The sequence below is a fragment of the Erythrolamprus reginae genome, chromosome 10 (assembly GCF_031021105.1).
Source record: "Erythrolamprus reginae isolate rEryReg1 chromosome 10, rEryReg1.hap1, whole genome shotgun sequence".
NCBI lineage: Eukaryota > Metazoa > Chordata > Lepidosauria > Squamata > Dipsadidae > Erythrolamprus > Erythrolamprus reginae.
Genome location: NC_091959.1, coordinates 10,422,365 through 10,449,801, shown reverse-complemented (window position 1 = coordinate 10,449,801; position 27,437 = coordinate 10,422,365). Strand labels below are relative to the sequence as shown.

The window sequence follows — 27,437 nt, the reverse complement described above, 5'->3', positions numbered from 1 at the left end:
AATAGTTGAGCTGAATAATGTGGTCTTTTGACTATCCACGTTCATAGATATATCCAGCTTCATAGCTCGGCCGTGACAGTTTCAGAGCTTACATACCCAAAGGTTGTGTTCCTATCTTGTATTATTAACCGCTCCAAACTCGACTGCTCTCTGGTAGAATCCTCCCAAAAATTCACAGGTACAAATTTCAGACACACGCATGTTTGAAAATTCAAAACAATGTTCTTTATAATGAAAATTCACTTAAACCAAGCCCTCTTTTGGTATAGCAAAGAGCACTCGTCTCCAAACAAACTGGTAATTTGTACAAGTCCATTATCAGTTCTGTGATACTTAGCTTGCAGCTGTGAGGCAAATCACAGTCCTTCTTCTTTCACAAAGTGAAACACACTTTGACCTGGTTTAGTTTCAAAGCGGGGAAAAATCAGCACACAAAAGGTCAAAGTCAGTAAAGCAGACACAAAACACAACGATCAGATAATCCTCCACAATGGCCAAACCCACAGGCTGATATTTATAGCAGCCTCACTTATTACCAGAGCCCCACCCAACCACAGGTGGCCTCATTTTCTTTGATAATAATCTCTCAGTTGTTGTTGCCTATGCATCACTCTCCGCATGCGTGGCTGTATCATTAACTCTTGTTCTGAATCCAAGGAGGAGCTAGATAATTGATCTCCTTCTGAGCTGTCTGCCACACACTCCTCCTCCATGTCACTCATGTCTTCTTGGTCAGAGGAGCCTTCATCACGAGATTCCACCGGGGGCAAAACAGGCCTGCAGCATGTGGATGTCTCCCCCACATCCACAGTCCTTGGGGCAGGAGCTGGGCCAGAGCTAACCACAATACTCACGAACTTAATTTGTTCTGTGACCAGGTTCTTCAGTAGCATTTTTTCCCATAGGAATCAATGTAAAAGCAAATTATGCATGCGATTGGGGAAACCACAGGGAGGGTGGAGGCCCTGTTTCCTCCCAGGAGATTCCTAGAGAAGCCCCACGGAGGCTTCTCCCCGCCTTCTCTTGCCCTGTTTCCTCCCAGGAGATTCCTAGAGAAGCCCCACGGAGGCTTCTCCCTGCCTTTTCCAGCTACAGTTTCGGAGGCTCGGGTTTCTAAGTGGAAAATGGTTCTTGAGAAGAGGCAAAAAAATCTTGAACACCTGCTTCTTATCTAGAAAAGTTTGTAAGTAGAGGCGTTCTTAGGTAGAGGTACCACTGTATGACTTTGGTAACCGAGTCATTGATGCATGGAACTCACTACCAGACTCTGTAGTGTCACCACCTACCCCCAAAACTTTACCCTTAGACTGTCCACTGTTGACCTCACCCAATTCCTAAGAGGTCAGTAAGGGGCATGCATAAGTTCACCAGCGTGCCTTCCGTCCCCTGTCCTAATATTTCTCTTTTACTAGTATCATGTATATAAATATTATTATATCTTCGTATACCACCAAAACAAAACAAATAAATAAAAATAAATAATAGGGGGCTGGAGGGAAAAAGGTTAAAAAACCAAACTCCTGATTGGTTTTTCATTTACTAACTAACCCCGATTAGCTGAAGTTACACAACAGAGGTTCATTTAAAAAAAACAACAACATTGAACCAAGTGACCTATGATTTATGGTTTAGTTCAGTACGATAGAACAGTTTCTAATATTCCTGGATCCAGGTTTCTTGCATCTGGCATTTCAATAGATGGTATTGCAGTCCAAAAGATGAAAAAAAAGTCTGTTGGTGCCTTTTCTGATTAGCATGTTAAAAATAAGCATAAAAACAGAAGCTTGTAGCTTTAATAAAACTTGTTGGTTGAAAAAAACAGCTATCAGCTCATGCTGATTTTTGCTACCTTGAGCTAACAGCTATTCTAACAAATTGACGGGTGAGAGCTGGGTAGACCAAATTTGATCCATCCACTTTTATTTATTTGTTTGTTTGTTTAGATTTGTACGCCGCCCCTCTCCGAAGACTCGGGGCGACTCACAACAATAATAGAAACAATATAACAGTGAAACAAATCTAATATTAAAAATTTATTTATTTTTTTGTTAGATTTGTATGCCGCCCCTCTCCGGGGACTCGGGGCGGCTAACAACAGTGATAAAAACAGCATGTAGCAATCCAATACTAAAACAACTAAAAAACCCTTATTATGAAACCAGACATGCATACAGACATACCATGCATAAATTGTAGAGGCCTAGGGGAAAAGAATATCTCAGTTCCCCCATGCCTGACGGCAGAGGTGGGTTTTAAGGAGCTTACGAAAGGCGAGGAGGGTGGGGGCAATAAAACATATATAAAACCCCAGCAATTAAAACAATACAACACATACATACCAAACATAAAATATAAAAGCCTGGGGGAGGGTGTCTCAGTTCCCCCCATGCCTGGCGATATAGGTGAGTCTTGAGTAATTTGAGAGAGACAAGGAGGGTGGGGGCCGTTCTAATCTCTGGGGGGAGTTGATTCCGGAGGGCCGGGGCCGCCACAGAGAAGGCTCTTCCCCTGGGGCCCGCCAAACGACATTGTTTGGTCGACTGGATCCGGAGAAGGCTAACTCTGTGGGACCTTATCGTCCGCTGGGATTCCTGCGGTAGAAGGCGGTTCCGGAGGTATTCTGGTCCAATGCCATGTAGGGCTTTAAAGGTCACTACCAATGGCTCATTAAAGGCAGGTGGGAGGCATCAAACCCGTTATTGGCTCTTTTTGTGTGTGTGTGTATATATGTGTGTGTTCACAAGCCTCTTTTGAGCTCTTGTAAGAGTAGCACCAGCGAGACATGCCTTTCCACAAACCGAATCTACGACTTGCCAGATGGTAGGAGTTGTGCTATTTTTCTCAAAATCTGTACCGCTGCGGATCGTTGTGTTTCCTCTATGCCACCAAAAATGCAAATACTGTACAGAGTTACTTCTCCTTCTCCTTCGTCGGTTTCAGGCCTTTAATCACCGAAAGAGACGATGTGCCTATTCATCCCACACACTACCGCATCATCTTGCGTGGCTGGTGTGAGCTCGGAGGAAGATAATAATCCATTACATTTATCAAAGGTTCTCTCTGTTCTAGCCCTTGCTTGCTTTGCGAATCAGGCTGGACCTCTTTGTTTACTTTACAGCGCTTCTTAAAATATTACAGGCCTCGTCTCCTAAATCCGTGTCTGCCAAGTTGAGGCGGTGTCTTCAAAGTCCTGGTTTTTAAAAATATATTTTTGTAAGTCGAAACAGGGGGGGGGGGAAGGGGGGTAGGTATCTTCTTTTTAAAAAAATATTTTTTTATTATTTTTTATTAGACAAACAAACACAAACAACATTTAACATTTAAGGAGCTACCATTGCTCCTCTTTCGCAGAAGTCTAACTAATCTCGCAGTCACTCATGCCCTCATCACCTCGAGGCTCGACTACTCTAACGCTCTCTACATGGGGCTAACTTTGAAAAATGTTCGGAAACTTCAGATCGTGCAGAATGCAGCTGCGAGAGCAATCATGGGCTTCCCCAAATATGTCCATGTCACACCAACACTCCGCAGTCTGCATTGGTTGCCGATCAGTTTCCGGTCACAATTCAAAGTGTTGGTTATGACCTATAAAGCCCTTCATGGCACTGGACCAGATTATCTCAGGGACCGCCTTCTGCTGCACGAATCCCAGCGACCAGTTAGGTCCCACAGAGTGGATCTTCTCCGGGTCCCGTCAACTAAACAATGTCGCTTGGCGGGACCCAGGGGAAGAGCCTTCTCTGTGGCGGCTCCGGCCCTCTGGAACCAACTCCTCCCAGAGATTAGAATTGCCCCCACCCTTCTTGCCTTTCGTAAGCTACTTAAAACCCACCTCTGCCGTTAGGCATGGGGGAATTGAGATCCTCTTTCCCCCTAGGCCTTTACAATTCTATGCATGGTATGTATGTATGTATTTTTGGTTTTTATATTAATGGATTTTTAATCGTTTTTAGTATTAGATTACTATTGTACACTGTTTTATTGTTGCTGTTAGCCACTCCGAGTCTCCGGAGAGGGGCGGCATACAAATCCAATAAGTAAGTAAGTAAGTAAGTAAGTAAGTAAGTAAGTAAGTAAGTAAGTAAGTAAGTAAGTAAGTAAGTAAGTAAGTAAATAATAAAACAAAAAAAGAAAACTAACTATAATTAGATCAATACAGAAATATAACATATTCTTATTAGATTTAACTCTATATTCTTTATGTTGATTAATTTTCTTGTCTATAAAAATATCAAATATTTAAACTAATATTAAAGTATAAAAAATAAGACTTTAAAATTTAGGGGGGTAGGTTTGTTCTAAATCCTTCCTGCAAACGAACCGAGCCCAGGAATTAAAAACCTGTAGCTATAGCCATTTAATCACAGGATATAAATCTTCTGGAAATTGCTAGTTTAAAAACCAGTTCTGAATTCTCAATGTTTAAAGAATTGAGTCCTTTGAGGAATATCGGTGCTTTTTTCAGAAATAAGTTACGAAATAAATGGAGCGTATGGTGATTGCTACCTGTGGTGATTTCCTGTTGAAGATATTAAAACGTGGTTATCACAGCCAAAATATATATATTTGACTGGAGCTATTGTGATCGTTGTCCATTCCTCTGCTCTCCAAGGTTTATGTTAAAATATAATGTGTTAAGTTTGGCAACGATTTGTTCGCGCAATAGATGTTTTGGAAGATTGGAATACGTGGAGAGGCTTGGCCCATAGAATCGCGAAGAGGTGACCACAAACGAATGGATAACATCATTTGCCATCAGATGTTTTGGAAAGCTGTGGTTTTTTTCCCCTAGTTTAATGTTTTATTAAGTTTATTTTTATTTATTTATTTTGTTTATTTGTTTGTTTGTTTGATTTCTATGCCGCCCTTCTTGAGGCGACTCAGGGCGGTGTACAACATTATAAATGCTACAATATGTTGTGGTTAGCTCTGGCCCAGCTCCTGCCCCAAGGACTGTGGATGTGGGGGAGACATCCACATGCCGCAGGTCTGTTTTGCTCCCGGTGGAATCTGCTGATGAAGGCTCCTCTGACCAAGAAGGCATGAGTGACAGGGAGGAGGAGAGTGTGGCAGACAGCTCAGAAGGAGATCAATTATCTCTCTCCTCCTTGGATTCGGAACAATAGTTAATGATACAGTCACGCATGCGGAGAGCGATGCATTGGCAACAACAACTGAGAGATTATTATAAAAGAAAATGAGGCCACCTGTGGTTGGGTGGGGCTGTGGTAATTAGTGAGGCTGCTTTAAAGAGCAGCGTGTGGGTTTGGCCATTGTGGAGGATTATCTGATTGTTGTGTTTCATGCCTGCCTTGCTGACTTCGACCTTGGTGTGTTGCTTTTTCCCCGCTTTGAAACTAAAGCAGAGCAAAGGGTGTTTCACTTTGTGAAAGAAGGACTGTGAATTGCCTCACAGCTGCAAGCTAAGTATCTCAGAACTGATAAGGGACTTGTACCAATTACCAGTTTGTTTGGAGACAAGTGCTATACAAAAAGAGGGCTTAGTTTAAGTGAATTTTCGTTATAAAGAACATTGTTTTGAATTTTCAAACGTGTGTGTGACGGAAATTTGTACCTGTGACTTTTCGGGAGGATTCTATCAGAGAGCCTGACAGAACACAATATATATAAAGAAATCTAAATTACTTTAAAAAGAATTATACAAAATTACTAAAAGTGTTAGAAAAATCCCATATACGGTCAATTCAATCATTCATAATATCTGCCGGAGACAATTTCATCATTCATCGCCCCTATGCCCGCTGGCAGAGGTGGGACTTCAGAACTTTACGAAAGACCAGGAGAGAGGGGGCAGTACGTATCTCTGGAGGGAGTTCGTTCCAGAAGGCCGGGGCCGCCACAGAGAAGGCTCTTCCCCTAGGCCCCGTCAGCCGACAGGACCCGAAGAAGGCCAAATCTGTGGGACCTAACCGGCCGCTGGGATGCGTGAGGCAGAAGACGGTCCCAAAGGTAGACTGGTCCAAAAGAGTGTCAGATACAAAATATAAAAGTAAATAGAAAAGCAGTAGGGAGGAAAAGGTGAAAGAGAAGTGAAGAAGGATGAGAAGAAAGAAAGAAAAAGAAACATTGGCTTCCAAATCTCTCCATTTTGTAGTAAAATAAGGCATTATGGGGCTACCTTTGAAAAGTGTTCGGAAACTTCAGATCGTGCAGAATGCAGCTGTGAGAGCAATCATGGGCCTCCCTAAATATGCCCATGTCACACCAACACTCCGCAGTCTGAATTGGTTGCCGATCAGTTTCCGGTCACAATTCAAAGTGTTGGTTATGACCTATAAAGCCCTTCATGGCACTGGGCCAGAATATCTCCAGGACCGCCTTCTGCCGCACGAATACCAGCGACCAGTTAGGTCCCACAGAGTTGGCCTTCTCATCCCATCAACTAAACAATGTCGTTTGGCAGGACCCAGGGGAAGAGCCTTCTCTGTGGCGGCCCCGACCCTTTGGAACCAACTCCCCCCAGATATCAGAGTTGCCCCCAGCCTCCTTGCCTTTCGTAAGCTCCTTAAAACCCACCTCTGTCGTCAGGCATGGGGAAATTGAGACTTTCCCTTCCCCCTAGGCTTATAAAATGTATGCATGGTATGTCTGTAGGTATGATTGGTTTCTTAAATTAGGGTTTTTAAATTAACTTAAATTATTGGATTTGTTTATATTGTTTTATTGTTGTTGTTAGCAGCCCCGAGTCTACGGAGAGGGGCGGCATACAAATCTGATAGATAAATAAATAAATAAATAAATAAATAAATAAATTAACATCAAATCACAACTTTTTGCTTTTTCGTCATAATATGAACTGGCTGATTCTATGAAATCTACTCGGTGAAATCCAAAATCAAAGTTTCATTTTTTTCCACTTCATTCACAGAAGCTGATGCAACTCCTCGCTAAATATATGTGGGTTTTGGAGGGGTAATACGTCAATGTATCTAACATTTCTTTCCTCCTTTTATACTTCTGTATTAAGGTGGATACGTTGCCAACAGTCTAGCTGTCATGACGGATGCCCTCCACATGTTGACGGATCTTAGCAGCATTATTTTGACTCTTCTCGCTTTGTGGCTCTCGGCAAAAGCACCCACCAAGAAGTTCACCTTTGGATTCCATCGGTTAGGTAGGAGGCTTTTAAAATTATTCCCCTACTACCGCCCGCGCTGGTTGACAGCGAACGTTTCTTTGGTTTATTCTCTCCCAAATGGGTATTCCTCCATTTGTATCAAGCTGCAATTCCCAATTATATGTTTTTTAAAAAAAAAATTAGATTTGTTCCACTACTATATTGTTTTTATTACTGTTGTGAGCCGCCCCGAGTCTTTGGAGAGGGGTGGCATACAAATCTAATAAATAATAATAATAATAATAATAATTATTATTATTATTATTATTATTATTATTGCCCTGTGGCTGGGCCAAAGTTGACAAAAACTACGACCTAACGATGCCAGGGTAAGACAGCTGCTTAGTTTGGTTTTAAAAAGTGGTAGGTGGATATCAATATCGATAGCACTTATATGTCACTTTACAGTGCTTTACATCTCTCTCTAAGCAGTTTTACAAAGTCAGCCTATTGCCCCCGACGATCTGGGTTTCATTTTACTGACCTCAGAAGGATGGAAGGCTGAGTCACCCTTGAGCTGGTCAGGATCAAACCCCTGGCTGTGGGCAGAGTTAGCCTGCAATATTGCATTGTAACCACTGTACATAGAAACATAGAAGGCAGAAAAAGACCTCCTGGTCCATCTAGTCTGCCCTTATACTATTTTCTGTATTTTATCTTAGGATGGATATATGTTTATCCCAGGCATGTTTAAATTCAGTTCCTGTGGATTGACCAACCACGTCTTGTCTGCTGGAAGTTTGTTCCAAAGATCTACTGCTCTTTCAGTAAAATAATATTTTCTCATGTTGCTTTTGATCTTTCCTCCAACTACATTATAACATTCTAACTACAGGGAAGGATGGAAGGAAGGAAGGAGGGATGGAGGGAGGGGGGGAGGGAAGGGGGAAGGAAGGAAGGGCTTTTGTTATTTTCCTTCCTTCCTTCCCTTCCTTCCTTCCTTCCTTCCCTTCCCTTCCTTCCCTCCTCCCTTCCCTTCCTTCCTTCCTTCCTTCCCTTCCTTCCTTCCCTTCCTTCCTTCCCTTCCTTCCTTCCTTCCCTCCCTCCCTCCCTCCCTTCCTTCCCCCCTTCCTTCCCTTCCTTCCTTCCCTTCCTTCCCTTCCTTCCCTTCCTTCCCTTCCTTCCCTTCCTTCCCTCCTTCCTTCCTTCCTTCCTCCCTCCCTCCCTCCCCTTCCTTCCCTTCCTTCCTTCTTTCCTTCCTTCCCTTCCTTCCTTCCTTCCTTCCTTCCCTTCCTTCCTTCCCTCCCTTCCTCCCTCCCTCCCTCCCCTCCCTCCCTCCCTTCCCTCCATCCCCCCCCCCAGCCAGGAGTTTGATTATCAAACTGGCTCAATGGTGACTCAGATTTCCATCCTTCCAAGGTCAGTAAAATGAGAACCCAGATCGTCGGGGGCAATAGGCTGACTTTGTAAAACTGCTTAGAGAGAGCTATAAAGCACTGTAAAGTGATATATAAATGTTATCGATATTGATATTGATATCCATCTACCACTTCTTTTTTTTAACCAAACTAAGCAGGTTTGGTAAATGGTGGGGACCTTTACCCATCTTGGAAGGATGGAAGGCTGAGTCAACCTTGAGCCTGGTGAGATTTGAACTGCCAAATTGCAGTCAGCCGGCAGTCAGCAGAAGTAGCTTGCAGTACTGCACTCTTAACCACTGCACCACAGAGGCTAACAGTTTCAAGGAGTTTACGGAAGGCAAGGAGGGTGGGGGCAGTTCTAATTTCCGGGGGGAGCTGGTTCCAGAGAGTCGGGGCCGCCACAGAGAAGGCTCTTCCCCTGGGACCTGCCAGATGACATTGTTTAGTCGACGGAACCCGGAAAAGGCCAACTCTGTGGGACCTAATCGGTCGCTGGGATTTGTGCGGCAGAAGGCGGTCCCGGAGATATTCTGGTCCGGTGCCATGAAGGGCTTTATAGGTCATAACCAACACTTTGAATTGTGACCGGAAACTGATCGGCAACCAATGCAGACTGCGGAGTGTTGGTGTAACATGGGCATACCTTGGGAAGCCCATGATTGCTCTCGCAGCTGCATTCTGCACGATCTGAAGTTTCCGAACACTTTTCAAAGGTAGCCCCATGTAGAGAGCATTACAGTAGTTGAATCTCAAGGTGATGAGGGAATGAGTGACTGTGAGCAGTGACTCCCAATCCAGATAGGGCCGCTGTTGGGGATGTTGGCTGGCAATCTCAGCGTGACAGCCGCAACTGATGCACCAGGCGAACCTAGGCAAACATCCGCCTCGTTATATCTCTATAAAAATGGCAATTGGTGAGATCTCTTTTGAGCTGTTGACTTAAGGATTTAGTACAGCCAGAGACAGCTAGGTCACTATATTCACCCCCTGTGATTCCGGTAGTTTTATATCTGTTCTGTGTACTCTCTCGTAACTCTTTAGTATAAATAAACATCTTGGCTGTATCTGTTTGCCACCCAAAGATATTTATTATGACATCAGTTTCTATAGGCAGATCTTTCACCATGAGATATGATTCAGTGCTAGTAGCTACTGCAGTTTAGTATTCGTTTACCCAAGAACCAGCCTTACGGAAACCAAGAGAAGAGATGTTGAAACTTTGGGAGATCTGTAGTACGTGTAGATCCTCATAATGTTTAAATGCTGTCTTAGATGCCATGCTGTGGACCATATGTATACTTCTTTTGAAAGCCTCTCTTTCAATTCGAAGTGTATGATTTTAGAAACAGAGTTTCTGCTATTTATTTTTGATTGGTCTGATCCAAATGGCATCTAATTGAAAGGAAATATAGCCCTACGTTTGAAATGCTGGCTAAGTAACTTGCCTTTGGAGAGGGGAATCCTATCATAGCAATAGCGAAAGCACTTAGACTTTTATTTATTTATTTATATATTCATTCATTCATTCATTCATTCATTCATTTATTTAGTTTGTATGCCGCCCCTCTCGGTAGACTCGGGGCGGCTCACAACACAATAAAACAGTTCATGGCAAATCTAATTTACAATTTAAAATATTTTTTTAAAAACCCATTATTAAGCAGACATACATACAAACATACCATACATAAATTATATAGGCCCGGGGGAAATATCTCAGTTCCCCCATGCCTGACGACAAAGGTGGGTTTTGAGGAGTTTACGAAAGGCAAGGAGGGTAGGGGCAGTTCTAATCTCTGAGGGGAGCTGGTTCCAGAGAGTCGGGGCTGCCACAGAGAAGGCTCTTCCCCTGGGGCCCGCCAACCGACATTGTTTAGTTGACGGGACCCGGAGAAGGCCCACTCCGTGGGACCTAATCGGTCACTGGGATTCGTGCAGCAGAAGGCGGTCTCGGAGATATTCTGGTCCGATGCCATGAAGGGCTTTACAGCCCTCTCTAAGCAGTTTACAGAGTCAGCATTTTGACGGGGTTCTCATTTTACCAACCTCGGAAGGATGAAAGGCTGTGTCAACCTTGAGCTGGTCAGGATCGAACTGCTATCGGTGAGCAGAGTTAGCCTGGAATAGTGCATTCTAACCACTGCATCCCTGGCTTGACCCTTGTCTCTTGTCTATCATCTAGCACAAAGCTAGGCACAAAACTGATAAGTTCGATGTGATTAGTCTTTTGTCCTAACACAGTTCATATGAGATGTAGTGGTACCTCTACTTATGAACTTAATTCATTCCGTGACCAGGTTCTTAAGTAGCAAAGTTTGTAAGAAGAAGCAATTTTTCTCATAGGAATCTATGTAAAAGCAAATAATGTGTGCATTTGGGGAAACCACAGGTAGGGTGGAGGCCCTGTTTCCTCCCAGGAGATTCCTAGAGAGGCCCCACGGAGGCTTCTCTGTGCCTTTTCTGGCTCTATTTCCTCCCAGGAGATTCCTAGAGAGGCCCCACGGAGGCTTCTCCCTGCCTTTTCTGGCGCTGTTTCCTCCCAGAAGATTCCTAGAGAGGCCCCACGGAGGCTTCTCTGTGCCTTTTCTGGCTCTATTTCCTCCCAGGAGATTCCTAGAGAGGCCCCACGGAGGCTTCTCCCTGCCTTTTCCGGCCCTGTTTCCTCCCAGAAGATTCCTAGAGAGGCCCCACGGAGGCTTCTCCGCGCCTTTTAAGCCATATATTTCCAGCGGGACTAACATGCCCAAAAATACATACTGGAGGATTGAACAATACGGTGTCCAGAACATTTTCTGGATTTGTGGTCCCACCAGGCTCAATCAAAACGGGTGTGAATAAAGGGATTGTTGTAATTGCAGTTCAAAATTGTTCAAAACCCCCCCCCCCCCAATCTGTTCTTCCTGTCCCAGAGGATGAATGAAGGAATGGAATGTTCTTCGATTACAGTTCGCCTATGAAAACCTCATCAGTCTTCACAAAAAGTTTCTAAAAATATAGTTCTGTTAGTTCTTAGAAGGAGAAGTCACTAAGCCAAAGAGAAAAGAAGAGAAATATTTTTCAATTAGATGTGCTGATTCAATTTTGCTCTTTCATGCCTCTGCTAGGTTACTTTCTGCTCACATTATTCAACCCGCTGTTTATATGATTCTTTTTTCTAAAGCTGTAATTAGATTTTTTTCAGCAGGCCTCCCCCTACCCTTCTTTAATGTCCTTTAGGACGGAGCTGTATAATGAAAATTTTAAAAAAAACCACACTCCACACTGGTGTGCGTTCATTTTAGCTCCAGTGGCTTGTGTTTCAATCATAAGGATATCCATTCAAGAAAATTAAGAACTCTTGAAAGAAAAGTTTCACAGCTGCCAAACTCTGTGTTTTTTGAGATCTGGGATGGCTTGCTCTTTTATAGTAAAGTACAGTACGGCTTTAATACATGAATTGATGGGGATGTTATAGAAACATAGAAGTCTGACGGCAGAAAGAGACCTCATGGTCCATCTAGTCTGCCCTTATACTATTTTTTGTATTTTATCTTAGGATGGATATATGTTTATCCCAGGCATGTTTAAATTCAGTGACTGTGGATTTATCTACCACGTCTGCTGGAAGTTTGTTCCAAGGATCTACTACTCTTTCAGTAAAATAATATTTTCTCATATTATAATTGAAGAGAAACTATTGTAGAGTTGAAATTTATGAAATACAGTGATACCTTGTCTTACAAACTTAATTGGTTCCGGGACGAGGTTCTTAAGGTGAAAAGTTTGTAAGACGAAACAATGTTTCCCATAGGAATCAATGGAAAAGCGATTAATGCGTGCAAGCCCAAAATTCACCCCTTTTGCCAGCCGAAGTGCCCGTTTTTGTGATGCTGGGATTCCCCTGAGGCTCCCCTCCATGGGAAACCCCACCTCCAGACTTCCGTGTTTTTGCGATGCTGCAAGGGAATCCCAGCAGGGGAATCCCAGCAGCGCAAAAACAAGTGCTTCGCTGGCAACGGAAGTCGGGAGCTGGGGTTTCCCAGCGAAGGGAGCATCAGGGAAATCGCAGCATCGCAAAAATACCGAAGTTCTCAAAACCCCACCTCCGGACCTCTGTGGTTTTGCAATGCTGCGATTTCACTGAGGCTCCCCTCGTTGGGAAACCCTACCTCTGGACCTCTGTTGCCAGCGAAGCGCCTGTTTTTGCACTGCTGGGATTCCCCTGCAGCATCACAAAAACACGGAAGTCCAGAGGTGGGGTTTCCCATGGAGGGGAGCCTCAGGGAAATCACAGCAGCGCAAAAACGGGTGCTTCGCTGGCAATGGAAGTCTGGAGGCGGGGCATCCCATCAGCAGCGGTGGGTTTGTAAGGTAAAAATAGTTTGTAAGAAGAGGCAAAAAAATCTTAAACCCTGGGTTTGTATCTCGAAAAGTTTGTATGACGAGGTGTTTGTAAGACGAGGTATCACTGTACAACTGTCCTGAAAACAGACTTTGTACCTATTCATTTTAGTGCCTTTACTTGCTATGAAAACTGGAATTATCCTGGTTTTTCCTGCTATTCATAGTTCTAAATAACCCTGCCAGGTTTGGATGTTAGGTTGGGAGGATGCCCTTCTTTTTTTCAATTATTGGTGCTTTCTTTCTCTCGCAGAGGTTTTGTCTGCCATTTTCAGTGTGCTGTTGATTTACATCCTGATGGTATTCCTCTTATACGAGGCCGTTCAGCGAACTATCCACATGGACTATGAGATTAATGGAGATGTGATGCTTATCACTGCAGCTGTTGGGGTCGCAGTAAACCTCATGTAAGTTATCGTTTTCCTTCTATTTAAGATTGATAAGACTATTGATCTGGTCACCTAAACCCTCAGTTCTATCCAGTGACCCGGAAATCTACCCTGAATTAAGGGATTACACAATTGTTTTTTAATAAAGGGAAGTCTGTTGATCGTGATGGCATCGTGATGGCATCTCATTGTCCTGAAGGTCAATTAGGGTTTCATATCCTAAATTAGGACACTCCCCCTTTCACTCCTATTTTATTTCCTATGGGAGGGGCCATTCACTGTCCCCTTTTGCCTTTACTCCCGAGTCAACCTGTTCCTTAATTGTTCCCTTCTCCTGATAGCTCTATGCATGCACACATTATTATTATTATTATTATTATTATTATTATTATTATTATTAATTAGATTTGTATGCCGCCCCTCTCCGCAGACTCGGGACAGCTCACAGCAGCAATAAAACAATATACAATAACAAATCTAATCTTAAAATTCTAAAAACCCATTATTTAAAAAGCATACACACAAAGATACCATACATAAAACTACATAGGCCAAGGGGAGATGTCTCAGTTCCCCCATGCCTGACGGCAGAGGTGGGTTTTAAGGACTCTACGAAAGGCAACGAGGGTGGGGGCAATCCTAATCTCCGGGGGAAGCTCGTTCCAGAGTGTCAGGGCCACCACAGAGAAGGCTCTTCCCCTGGGTCCTGCCAGCCGGCACTGTTTAGTCGACGGGACCCAGAGAAGGCCAACTCTGTGGGACCTAACCGGTCACTGGGATTCGTGCGGCAGAATAACTATATAAGCCCCCACTTTCAACAGTTATTTATTTATTTATTTATTTGTTTGTTTGTTAGTTTGTTTATTAGACTTCTATGCCACCCTTCTCAACCGACTCAGGGCAGTGAAGAAATGCAGTGTAAATAGATAAATTCTGTACATGACAACTTGACTATTTAGCCAAATATAACAGATTTCAGATTGTCCCATGATGTATAATTCTAAAGAGAAAAATATAATCTGACTGTGAGTGGACAAGTTGAGTTTGACAAGCTAATGTGTACAAATATAGAAAAATGTAACAACAACATTGGGAACAGGCTCCAGCTGTTCTTCAACCCCACCTATCTCCGATTCCGAAGGTAGTTGAGAACTGTCGGACGGCCCTGGCCCTGTCTCTGCCTCGGATGCAGAGCGCTCATCAGTGCCTTCCCTAGACTCCAGGACTGGCCCATGTTCCTCCCCAAGCACCTCACTGTCCGAGGCCACAACCCTAGGCTGAATTTGTACCAGACATAGGTTAATTGTGTGACAACGGTGGCGGCTTTAGATTCCTTCCTCTCTCAGGAAAAGCAGAAAGAAAGGATTTGTCAAGCAGAAGGCTCTACCAATGAGAGGACAAAGTTTTATTTTCTTGCTACGACGCTTAGATCAAAGCATACTTGAATAATGGGGCATAAAGAGGACGAGGGGATTTCGGTCCCGCTTATTCTTCTTGGCAAGCTAAGGCCTGGAGAGATTTTTCCCCTTGAAGATGGGCAGGAAGCCAGGCCCAGCAGATTAGCAGGAAGAGTGAAATATAATAGAGCAAAGGTAACTCTGGAGAAACGATGTCCAGATAGGCTGTCTCGCCCAACGGCTTGATCTGTAAGCATATACACATTTGCAGTGGCTTTGCAGCGCGCCATCAGAAAGCACCGCTGGCTCCCCCTTAGTTGCTGCGAACAAGGAACTGATTATTTTTCAGACTCCTGGGCTGAAAACTAGGATTCATTTGGATTTTAAAACAATATTTTTTTGCTTCGGAAACTTATAGGGGCATAAATTACGCATCCATCAACAAATCCAGTCTGACTTTCTGCTAAGTGTTAATGCTTGTGTGGTATGTTTTTTAAATGACGGGGTTTTATAAATACTTTCTTTTAATATTAGATTTGTTACATTGTATATTGTTATTATTATTGTTGTGAGCCGCCCCAAGTCTGCGGAGAGAGGCGGCATACAAATCTAATAAATAATAATAATAATAATAATAGTTGTTGTTGTTATTATTATTATTATTATTATTATTATTATTATTATTATTATTATTATTATTCTCCTCTCTCTCCTTTTCATTTCAGAATGGGATTTCTGCTGAGCCAGTCGGGTCACCTCCACTCCCATTCGCACGCGCCTCCCTCGGTTCCTTCCTCCGGCTCTTCCGCTGCATCCCCTGGGCATTCTCACAGTCACGGCAGCTTGGCGGTGAGAGCTGCCTTTGTCCACGCCCTGGGAGACTTGGTCCAAAGTATTGGCGTGCTTGTCGCTGCGTACATCATTCGATTTAAGGTGGGCAGGGTTTCCTTCGCTAGATGTCTTCTGATCTGGGATTGTTTGGCCTTGGGATTATTATTATTATTATTATTATTATTATTATTATTATTATTATTATTAATTAGATTTGTACGCCGCCCCTCTCCGTAGACTCAGGGCGGCTCACAGCAATAACAAAGACAAGGAAAGAACAAATCTAATAATTTAAAAAACACTAAAAACCCCATTATTAAAAGCAAGCATACACACAAACATACCATGTATAAACTGTATAGGCCCGGGGGAGATGTCTCAGTTCCCCCATGCCTGATGGCAGAAGTGGGTCTTAAGAACTTTACGAAAGGCAAGGAGGGTGAGGGCAGTTCTGATCTCCGGGGGGAGCTGATTCCAGAGGGCCGGGGCCACCACAGAGAAGGCTCTTCCCCTGGGTCCCACCAAACGACATTGTTTAGTCGATGGGACCCGGAGAAGGCCAACTCTGTGGGACCTAACCGGTCGCTGGGATTCGTGCGGCAGAAGGCGGTCCCGGAGATATTCTGGTCTGATGCCATGAAGGGCTTTATAGGTCATAACCAACACTTTGAATTGTGACCGGAAACTGATCAGCAACCAATGCAGCCTGCGGAGTGTTGGTGTGACATGGGCATACCTAGGGAAGCCCATGATTGCTTTCGCAGCTGCATTCTGCACGATCTGAAGTTTCCAAACACTTTTCAAAGATAGCCCCATGTAGAGAGCAGTAGTCGAACCTCGAGGTGATGAGGGCATGAGTGATGTTGTAACGGGTTTATTCACGTAAAAATGTCCTACCCCTAGAGCAGTGGTTCTCAACCTTCCTTTTTTCCCCCCCCAATATTTTTATTAATTTTCTTTAAAATAACACACAGACTTACAAACATTTAACATACAGTATAGGGATGTATCATCCCTGCTTTTCTCAAAAGTATAAATGCAGATACAGAAAAAGGAATACATGATTAAATACCTAATTCAATGCTACTAATACAAAAAATATCTAATAATAAAAAAAAAAGATTGATATATAAAAAAAATTTCTAACTAGTTTCAAGTCAAAAAATCTTAAAAAACAGAAACTTTCTATTCTATCTATATAAACTAAATCTAATATAAATCTCAATGAGAAAAAATTATCTAAAGTACTCTTCTTTCTTTATTTTTTATTCTTATCTATCCATTCATAAACATTGTTCCATGTTTCATAAAATTTGGTTTCTTCCTGATCATTCAAGCGTCTTGTCATCATGTCCATTTCCGCGCAGTCTAATATTTTTGCAATGACTCCCTCTTCTTTGGGGATATCTTCCCCTTTCCAATTTTGCGCGTAGATGATCCTTGCCACTGTAAAAATATCATCTTTCGGCTGTGGCGAGGGGGGCGTTTGCCCAGGTTCACCTGGTGCATCACTTGTGGCCCTATTTGGACAGGGACTCACTGCTCACGGTGACTCATGCCCTCATCACCTCGAGGTTCGATTACTGCAACGCTCTCTACATGGGGCTACCTTTGAAAAGTGTTCGGAAACTTCAGATCGTGCAGAACGCAGCCGCGAGAGCCATCATGGGGCTTCCTAGATTTGCCCACGTTTCTTCAACACTCCGTGGCTTGCATTGGTTGCCGATCAGTTTCCGGTCACAATTCAAAGAGTTGGTCATGACCTTTAAAGCCCTACTTGGCATGGGACCAGATTACCTCCGGAACCGCCTGCTACCGCACGAATCCCAGCGACCGATAAGGTCCCACAGAGTTGGCCGTCTCCGGGTCCCGTCGACTAAACAATGTCGTTTGGCAGGCCCCAGGGGAAGAGCCTTCTCTGTGGCGACCCCGGCCCTCTGGAACCAACTCCCCCCGGAGATTAGAACTGCCCCCACCCTCCCTGTCTTTCGTAAACTACTCAAGACTCATTTATGCCGCCAGGCATGGGGGAGTTAAGATATTCCTTCCCCCTAGGCCATTACAAGTTATGCATTGTATGTTTGTGTGGATGTTTGGTTTTATTATAAGGGTTTTTAGTTGTTTTATTAATTTGGATTTCTACATGCTGTTTTTATCATTGTTGTTAGCCGCCCCGAGTCTGCGGAGAGGGGCGGCATACAAATCCAATAAATAAATAAATAATAAATAAAACAACCACGCTTAGAGAGCACCAAGGACTCCACATCTTACCCAGAACTCCCATTTCCCTTCGAATGTGCCAACTTTTGCTTTTTCGGTGTAGGAAATGAAATCTTCTCTTTTGGTGAGCTGGAAAGTCCTTGGAGACTCAATCTGTTCAAGGAGATGTAGTATCCACTCAGATAGGAACGGAGCTGAAATGGCTGGGTTTTTTTGTAAACAATTCAACTTGCGTTTAAATTTGTATAAAGATTTTGAAGGACGGCGTTTTTGAAAGTGCAGACTTTCCTTGAAGACGAGCTTATCAGAATCGGACCTCATGTGTTGTATGACGCATTGCTGGAATTGATAACTGCTGAGTTTCAGTGATGTTTCTATATAAAGCCCTCCTTTCGGGGAAAAAATGTTAATTCTCAGACTGATGATAAGACTAGCAGGGACTAAAAACCATCAACAGTTGAATTTTATCCACTGTTTTGCTAAGTTCTGCTCTCTTTATCATAAACATGCCCCCACTTCCCAAATGAACTAGATGTTTTACTGCTATAAAATTGCCTATATATACTTGGCACATTTTAAATGAACGCTACTTGTTGAAATTCTTGCACTGGAATTCTTAACTTTCCTTCTAATACATATGACCAAGCAGGGTTTTAGAGACTTGTTTGCTACCAGTTAAGAGGAGAAAAGTTTGAGATAATTGAAAAATTGTGTCTTTTCTGCTTTGGATGGATGGATGGATAATGGATGGATGGATGGATAGGTAGGAAGATAGATAGATAGATAGATAGATAGATAGATAGATAGATAGATAGATAGATAGATAGATAGATAGATGAGAGGATAGACAGACAGACAGACTGACCGACTAGCATTGATGATGTTATCTAGTTTGAGTAATGAAACATCTGCAATAAAATGCCCAACCTCAGAGAGCACCAAGATCCCTCAGATAGGTAGGTAGATTTATTTATTTTATTTATTTTATTTATTTATTTTGTCCAATACACAATGAGGATTTTAGTGGAGATGAGATATACAACAACACAAAGATTGGAACTTCAGCCTGAAGATGGTGAATGTGATTTCGCCGAAACGTCGCATAGACATGCAAAACATTACACAGGGCAAAACCCGAACTCAGAACAATCTACATACATATACCCGTGAAAATTTACGAAAACTGACCTCTTAGGAATCTGGATAGGTCAACCGTAGATAATCTAAGGGTAAAGTGTTGGGGGTTTGGGGATGACACTATGGAGTCCGGTAATGAGTTCCACGCTTCGACAACTCGGTTACTGAAGTCATATTTTTTACAGTCAAGTTTGGAGCGCTTAATATTAAGTTTAAATCTGTTGTGTGCTCTTGTGTTGTTGTGGTTGAAGCTGAAGTAGTCGTCGACAGGCAGGACGTTGCAGCATATGATCTTGTGGGCAATACTTAGATCTTGTTTAAGGCGTCTTAGTTCTAAGCTTTCTAGGCCCAGGATTGAAAGTCTAGTCTCGTAGGGTATTCTATTTCCAGTGGAGGAGTGAAGGGCTCTTCTGGTGAAGTATCTTTGGACAAATAGATGGATAAATAGATAGTTATCCTTGAACAGTTGCAATGCACGTGACCATTTTTTCTTCTTGACATTTCCCCTCCCCCAAAGCTTTTGACCTCTTTTAAATACATATACTTTTTAAAAATTCTGTTGGTATTTTTTAACACTTTACAAACCCTACTTACATTTTACCGAAAGGTTGTATGCAGCTATTTGAATTAACAGATTATTTCTTGAATCACCTGTAGTGGTAGTGATGGGGAGCGTGGGGGGGAAGCCATTTTTTAACCTGTGGTCAGATGGGCGGCCAATAAAATTTAAAAATAAATAAATACAGTACAGTGATACCTTGTCTTACAAACTTAATTGGTTCTGGGATGAGGTTCTTCAGGTGAAAAGTTTGTAAGATGAAACAATGTTTCCCATAAGAATCAATGGAAAAGTGATTAATGCGTGCAAGCCCAAAATCCACCCCTTTTGCCAGCCGAAGCGACCGTTTTTGCGCTGCTGGGATTCTCCTGAGGTTCCCCTCCATAGGAAACCCCACCTCCGTACTTCCGCGTTTTTGTGATGCTGCAGGGGAATCCCAGCATCGCAAAAATGAGCGCTTCGCTGGCAACGGAAGTCAGAAGGTGGGGTTTCCCAGTGAAGGGAGCATCAGTGAAATCGCAGCATTGCAAAAACACCGAAGTCCTCGAAACACCACCTCTGGACCTTTGTGTTTTTGCAATTTCACTGAGGCTCCCCTCGCTGGGAAACCCCACCTCCGGACTTCTGTTGCCAGTGAAGCACTCGTTTTTATGCTGCTGGGATTCCCCTGCATCATCACAAAAACATGGAAGTCCGGAGGTGGGGTTTCCCATGGAGGGGAGCCTCAGGGAAATCCCAGCAGTGCAAAAACGGGTGCTTTGCTGGCAACGGAAGTCCGGAGGCGGGGCATCCCAGCGGCGGTGGTGGGTTTGTAAGGTGAAAATAGTTTGTAAGAAGAGGCAAAAAAATCTTAAACCCCGGGTTTGTATCTCGAAAAGTTTGTATGATGAGGCGTTTGTAAGACGAGGTATCACTGTACGTGGAGTTTTGCCATTTTGCGGTCTATACTGAGTTTTCAAGGACAAAGGAAAACTCTTTGAAAAGTCTCCTTGTAGATAGTACTTGGTGTACAGATGTTGGGATTGAAACCTGGGTGTTGCTGTATAGCCAGACCGTACTGTGCTACTCATCCCATTTGTAAAAACATTCTGTACAGTACAAAGGTTAACTGTATTTCAAACACTGCAGTCAAGGATGATTAATTAATGTAGTTAAATAAATCAGTAATTTTTTTTTTCATCTGAAAAGTTCAGTGATCCTCTGTAGCTGATTCCTCCCTCAGCCCACAAAGGCATTCAATATCCTGCATACAAAGCAGCCTTTATTCTACAGCTGCATGTTCTTTTTCTTATCGGTCGTGGGCCAAATTATAGTTCCAATGAAGTTGCGTTAAAGAATTATTCGTGGGAAAGTTTGGGAAGAGTCGGTCGTATTGTGTTCTGCCGGGCTCTCTGGTAGACTCCTCCCAAAAATTCACAGGTACAAATTTCAGACACACACACACGTTTGAAAATTCAAAACAATGTTCTTTATAATGAAAATTCATTTAACCTAAGCCCTCTTTTGGTATAGCAAAAAGCACTCGTCTCCAAACAAACTGGTAATTTATACAAGTCCCTTATCAGTCCTGTGATACTTAGCTTGCAGCTGTGAGGCAATTCACAGTCCTTCTTCTTTCACAAAGTGAAACACACTTTGCTCTGGTTTAGTTTCAAAGCAGGGAAAAATCAGCACACAAAAGTTCAAAGTCAATAAAGCAGTCATGAAACACAAGGATCAGATAATCCTCCACAATGGCCAAACCCACAGGCTGCTCTTTATAGCAGCCTCACTAATTACCACAGCCCCATCCAACCACAGGTGGCCTCATTTTCTTTGATAAAAATCTCTCAGTTGTTGTTGCCTATGCATGGCTCTCCGCATGCGTGGCTGTATCATTAACTCTTGTTCTGAATCCAAGGAGGAGCTAGATAATTGATCTCCTTCTGAGCTGTCTGCCACACTCTCCTCCTCCCTGTCACTCATGTCTTCTTGGTCAGAGGAGCCTTCATCAGCAGATTCCACCGGGGGCAAAACAGGCCTGCAGCATGTGGATGTCTCCGCCACATCCACAGTCCTTGGGGCAGGAGCTGAGCCACAGCTAACCACAACATATTGTGCAGTTGCAGCCAAATGGAATTGGCCGGCATCTTCTCAACAAGGAACATGTTATTTATGTGTGGGGGAAAAGCACAAATTATTAATTGGATTGGATTAATATTAATTAGCCCTCTTTCAGAAAACTGGTTCTTGCAATTATAGCGTATTGACATAAGCGGTGTGGAAAACTGCGCATTGAAAATGTGTATTGTACATTCCCCAAATTCACCCCCAATAGGCGCTTCAGTTGTTAAAGGAAAAAAACAAAGTTTAGTTTAGTTTTATTGGATGTATATGCCGCCCCTCTCCAAGAACTCGGAGCAACTTACAACATATAAAAAAGACAATATACATCGAGATCCAATGAATTAAAATTAAAAGTTACATCCAAAAACTAAAGGACCAATTAAAATGCACACATACCCATTCAGTCAACAAACCCACTATACAGATTTAGTGAAAAATTGAATTGGATGGGGTAGGAAACGAATAACTATGGCAGTCGCATTGATTTGGCACCTATTCCAACATCCATCTTTAAAATAATGATGGAATTCTTCCAACACCCCCATTTCTAAGGCTTAATCTGGGTTTTTTTTCTCGTTTCAGCCAGAATACAAGATTGCTGATCCTATCTGTACCTACATATTTTCAGTTCTTGTGGCTTTTACAACCTTTCGGATCATACGGGACACTGGAATAATTGTACTTGAAGGTAAGAGCTGTTTAAAACAGCCTTCGACTGGGAAGGGATAGAATTTGGATGGCTTTTTAAAACAATACATGCACTCTTAATGATTTTCATCATTCAGAAGAGAAGGATTTAGGGGTAGTGATTTCTGACAGTCTCAAAATGGCTGAACAGTGTGGTCGGGCGGTAGGAAAAGCAAGTAGGATGCTTGGCTGCATAGCTAGAGGTATAACAAGCAGGAAGAGGGAGATTGTGATCCCCTTATATAGAGCGCTGGTGAGACCACATTTGGAATACTGTGCTCAGTTCTGGAGACCTCACCTACAAAAATATATTGACAAAATTGAACGGGTCCAAAGACAGGCTACAAGAATGGTGGAAGGTCTTAAGCATAAAAGGTATCAGGAAAGACTTAATGAACTCAATCTGTATAGTCTGGAGGACAGAAGGAAAAGGGGGGACATGATCGAAACATTTAAATATGTTAAAGGGTTAAATAAGGTTCAGGAGGGAAGTGTTTTTAATAGGAAAGTGAACACAAGAACAAGGGGACACAATCTGAAGTTAGTTGGGGGAAAGATCAAAAGCAACATGAGAAAATATTATTTTACTGAAAGAGGAGTAGATCCTTGGAACAAACTTCCAGCAGACGTGGTTGGTAAATCCACAGGAACTGAATTTAAACATGCCTGGGATAAACATAAATCCATCCTAAGATAAAATACAAAAAATAGTATAAGGGCAGACTAGATGGATCATGAGGTCTTTTTCTGCCGTCAGTCTTCTATGTTTCTATGTTTCTATCATTAACTTTATGCTGTGGTTGACCAGAGGGGAGTGTGGTGGGTGGAGCCGATTGGGTGGGCGTGGCTAGAGGGAAGGGGTGTGGGTGTGTGCGCGCATGCTAGCACGCCCATACCCCCTTTCTTTGGCACGTGAACCAAAAAAAGTTCACCACCACTGCCCTATATCGTTTCAGATAGATGGCTGTTCAGGCTTCTCTTAAAAACCTCCAGTGATAAAGCACCCATAACTTTTGAAGGCAAATCATTCCACTGGTTAATTGTGGTCACTGTTAGGAAGTTGTCCTCAATTCCAGGTTGCTCCTCTCTTTGATTAATTTTCATCCACTGTTTCTTGTCCTGCCCTCTGGTGAAGTTTGTTTTTATATTGGACCATCAACCTAGGAAAGACAGATATATATATATACTTCTATTCTACTAGCTTTTCTCATCATTTCTTTCACCCATTTCCTCACACGTTGACTGTATGACTGTAACTTGTTGCTTATATCCTAAGATTTTTATTAATATTGCTTCTTCATTGCTTATTTGACCCCTATGACAATCATTAAGTGTTGTACCACATGATTCTTGACAAATGTATATTTTATTTTATGTACGCTGAGAGCATATGCACCAAGACAAATTCCTTGTGTGTCCAATCACACTTGGCCAATAAAATTCTATTCTATTCTATTCTATTCTATTCTATTCTATATACTGCTGAAAAAAGCAAAGGGAACACTCAAAGAACACATCCTAGATCCGAATAAATGAAATATTCTCATTGAATATTTGAATATTCTGTACAGAGTTGAATGTGCACAACAGCAGGTGAAATTGATTGTCATTGTTGCTTCCTAAGTGGACAGTTTGATTTCACAGAAGTTTGATTTACTTGAAATTATATTGTGCTGTTTAAGTGTTCCCTATATTTTTTGAGCAGTGTACTTTACTGGCAATCCTTGATGTACAATCATAACTGAGACCGTGATTTCCATTACTAAACGCTGCAATAAATCTTTGCAAGACTGACTCCAAAACTTCGCTCTTTTGAGCAAATACTGTTGTTTATTTTTAGCATTTTACAGATTGCTCATGCATGGCATATGTTTTTCAATCTAAGCAGAAAAAAAAATCTCTTCCTGGTTCTTTATTCTGTTTGTAGGAGTTCCAAGACATTTAAACGTGGACCTTATTAAAGAAGAGTTGATGAAAATCGAAGACGTATTTTCAGTGGAAAACCTGTATGTCTGGTCTCTAACATCAGGAAAAACAATTGCCATTGTCCACCTACAATTAGGTAAAATATGTTGATCCATTGCTTCTAAAATAGTTGTGTCAGGTGATACCTAGTTATTAGATTGCTTATTGTAAAGTAAAATAAGAGCTAAAGGTTTTAATCAAAAGTTTGCAATCAAAAAACACAAAGCAGGCAAGGGATGGGAAGAAATAAATGAATTGATCATCCCAGGTCAAAAATTAAATTTTTAAAGAAACATTTAGATTGAATTGCATTTTTTGCCCACCACCAGGGTTTTGAGATGAAGTTTAGCAATTCATGGGTCAGAGTGATAGCCACGGACAAGATGATATTTGCTCGTGTAGGAGGTTGGCCTGTCAATTGATCACTGATTGGCAGTGATTGATGGCTTGACAGTGATCAGGCTCTGCAATACTCGATCGCTTGATGGAACTGACAGATTTATCTTATTTATTTATTTATTTATTTATTTTTCATTCATTCATTCATTCATTCATTCATTCATTCATTCATTCATTCATTCATTTATTGGATTTGTATGCCGCCCCTCTTCGAAGACTCGGGGCGGCTAACAGCAATAATAAGACAGCATGTACCGTAATAATAATCCAATACTAAAAACAATTAAAAACCCATTATAATAAGGCGGTCCCGGAGATAATCTGGTCCTCTTCTAGTAAGAATACAGATCTAAAAGGACCTTCCTTATAAACGATCTTCAATCTTTGGCTTTGTGAAAGTTCTTCATGCTACCAGTTGCTACGATATCACAACAAGCCCCATAGAGTAGTGTTTCCCAACCTTGGCAACTTGGAGATATTTGGTGAATGCTGGCTGGGGAATTCTGGGAGTTGAAGTCCAGATATCTTCAAGTTGCCAAGGTTGGGAAAGACTGCCATAGAGAATGCATCTACAGGAGAAAAGTTTCAAGAATATTTCCATTCCAATTTTTCCCCATCGTTCTCAAGAACAAGAGAGAGCAATTGGAGGGTAATTCCGAACACGATAGTTTTGGTTGTTCATCGGGAGCGCTACCTTCCATAGAGACATCGCAAGAAATCGACAAATTGTTATTGTTTTGTTTCATGGCTTTCTCTTGTCTTTCAGTTTCGGGTAGCTCCCCCAAGTGGGAGGAGGTCCAATCCAAGGCCAGACAATTGCTGACGACCACCTTTGGCGTCTATCAATGCTCCATCCAGCTCCAAAGCTACAGGCGAGAGGAGAACAAGCCCTGTGCCAATTGTCAGAGTGCCTAATTTTTTGCCAACCTTCGGGAAGACTCGCTGCCTTATCCTTTTTTAATCTTGCCAGCCAAAGGGCCACAAAGCAATAAGCATAAGATGCAAACGGAACGGAGCGGTTTTGAGCTCCGACCTGAAACATCTCTGCATTGAGTTGCAGCATCAGCGAGTGGAGCTATCGGGGTCAGCTTCGGCTCTTTTCACGGAGACAAACTTCTGGTTCTTCTTTCGCCGTTCATTTGTGCTCGGGTTTTTTTCTCGCCAGTATATTTCCGAGAAGTTGTTTACACATCCTTTGATGATCGGGCAGGTTCCTCACTGGAGGGGCAGATTCCACATTGCCATTTTCTTAACTGTCCTGATTGACACTCCGAAAAGGAGCATCAGAAAGTTAAATCTACTTGAGTTTTTAACAGAATTTAAAAAAAACAAAAAAACCCACCATCATGTTCACAATTTGTAAAGTTAATGAATCCCTGAATTGGTTACCTTAAGTATTCCCTCCCCACTTCTCCAGGTTTTTAATTCCTTATCTTAAGAAAAAAATGCTGCAGGGATAACAGAAACTTTTTAAAAATAAGTTGTCTCTTAATACAAACTTGAATTGGTATTGGCTTTTACGTGTAACCAGTTTGGGGACATTTAGCTTTACGTTAGTACTTTCCGTGGTGGAAGGATTTTTATCCAGGATGATCTACCACTTGTATAACTGAAGACTTTGGGGCAGGACCCACCTGTGTTTGAGAAAAAAAAAAATTGATCGACTTTCATATGCTTTGATATAGGCCCTGTATTGTAGAAGTGTATATTTAATTTCTTTGAGTCTAGGTGACTGATTTTTGAAAGCCTTCCTCGCCGGTCGTCCTGAGTATCTCAAGTAACGTCTCGCCTGCTTCAAAAGGCTATTTGATTAACCCGAATCTTAATTCTTCTAAATAAATGTGTTGTAAAAACTTCTGTGTGATTGATTTGCTTGGCTGAAAGAGAAAGGGCTTTTAGAAAACTCCCAAAAAAATATCCAAAAAATCAAATCCATAAACATAAAGGTAAATATTGATGAGAAAACGAAAAGAAAGATTTGCAATTTTCAGAATTTAAAACGGTGAGAATCTGGTTTCGGTTTCATCTTGATGTAGCCTTCCTTCCTTCCCTCCTTTCCTTCCTTCCTTCCTTCCTTCCTTCCTTCCTTCCTTCCTTGTTTTTTTCTTTAAACATCATAACATTTTTTCACAAATCCACCTCTAAATATTATACTTTACAATTCACATATCTGTTTACATAACAGAAAAGGGAATGATAAAAAGTAATGATAAAAAGCGAGAGTAGAACAATATCATCACAAAATATATTAAAATCTAGATCTAAGTTGCAATTGCTTTGCCTTTGTATCTCTTTATTTCTTCTCATGAACTAGAAACCAAAATTTATATTTTGATGTTAACATAGCAAAGTCTATGGCTGAGATGGGATGCTTTGGATTTTGGCTTTGAAATCTGAGGCAACCAGCCATAAAATACGCATTTTTATAGTTTTCTGGAAATGAAAAAATGGCAAAGAGGGACTTGGTTTGAGCCTGATTGAAATAAGAATCTGCCAGCAAATTTGAATGGATTAATTGAAATTTGGCATAGTGGAAAATCAATTGCTAAGTGATCTAATAGTTTTTAGGAACAATATTTATCTTCTGATGAAGAACGTTCCTTTTTAGTGGACAGTTTCATAAAATTTGATAATTTTTAGGAATATATAACTATGGAAAATAAATCATATGTTTCAGGCAAAGGGTATAATAATTTTAAGATCATCTGGCTGATGAATTGCCTATATGAAGCTGGTATTGTACTTTGATTAAACTATCCTAAAGTTTCCTTTTTTAGCTTTCTGAAATCGGAATTTACTATATGTCTGCCCACACCAAGATAAATTGTGTGTGTATGAAAATTACATATCTGCACACAAATCAAACCT

General features: G+C 41.9%; 1 protein-coding gene across 3 annotated transcripts in view; it reads left to right on the top strand.

Annotated features, from left to right (window-relative positions):
- SLC30A4 (solute carrier family 30 member 4) overlaps window positions 1-26,422 on the top strand; it is a 40,435-nt gene extending 14,013 nt beyond the window's left edge. For all 3 annotated transcript variants that reach the window (XM_070762356.1, XM_070762355.1, XM_070762354.1), the window contains 6 exons: window positions 6,989-7,135; window positions 13,133-13,286; window positions 15,391-15,598; window positions 22,101-22,206; window positions 24,133-24,267; window positions 25,336-26,422. In XM_070762356.1, coding sequence (XP_070618457.1) covers window positions 6,989-7,135; window positions 13,133-13,286; window positions 15,391-15,598; window positions 22,101-22,206; window positions 24,133-24,267; window positions 25,336-25,484 — 899 coding nt within the window. In that variant the 3' untranslated portion in view covers window positions 25,485-26,422. The remainder of the gene's footprint in view (window positions 1-6,988; window positions 7,136-13,132; window positions 13,287-15,390; window positions 15,599-22,100; window positions 22,207-24,132; window positions 24,268-25,335) is intronic.
- The last annotated feature ends 1,015 nt before the right edge of the window (window positions 26,423-27,437 follow it).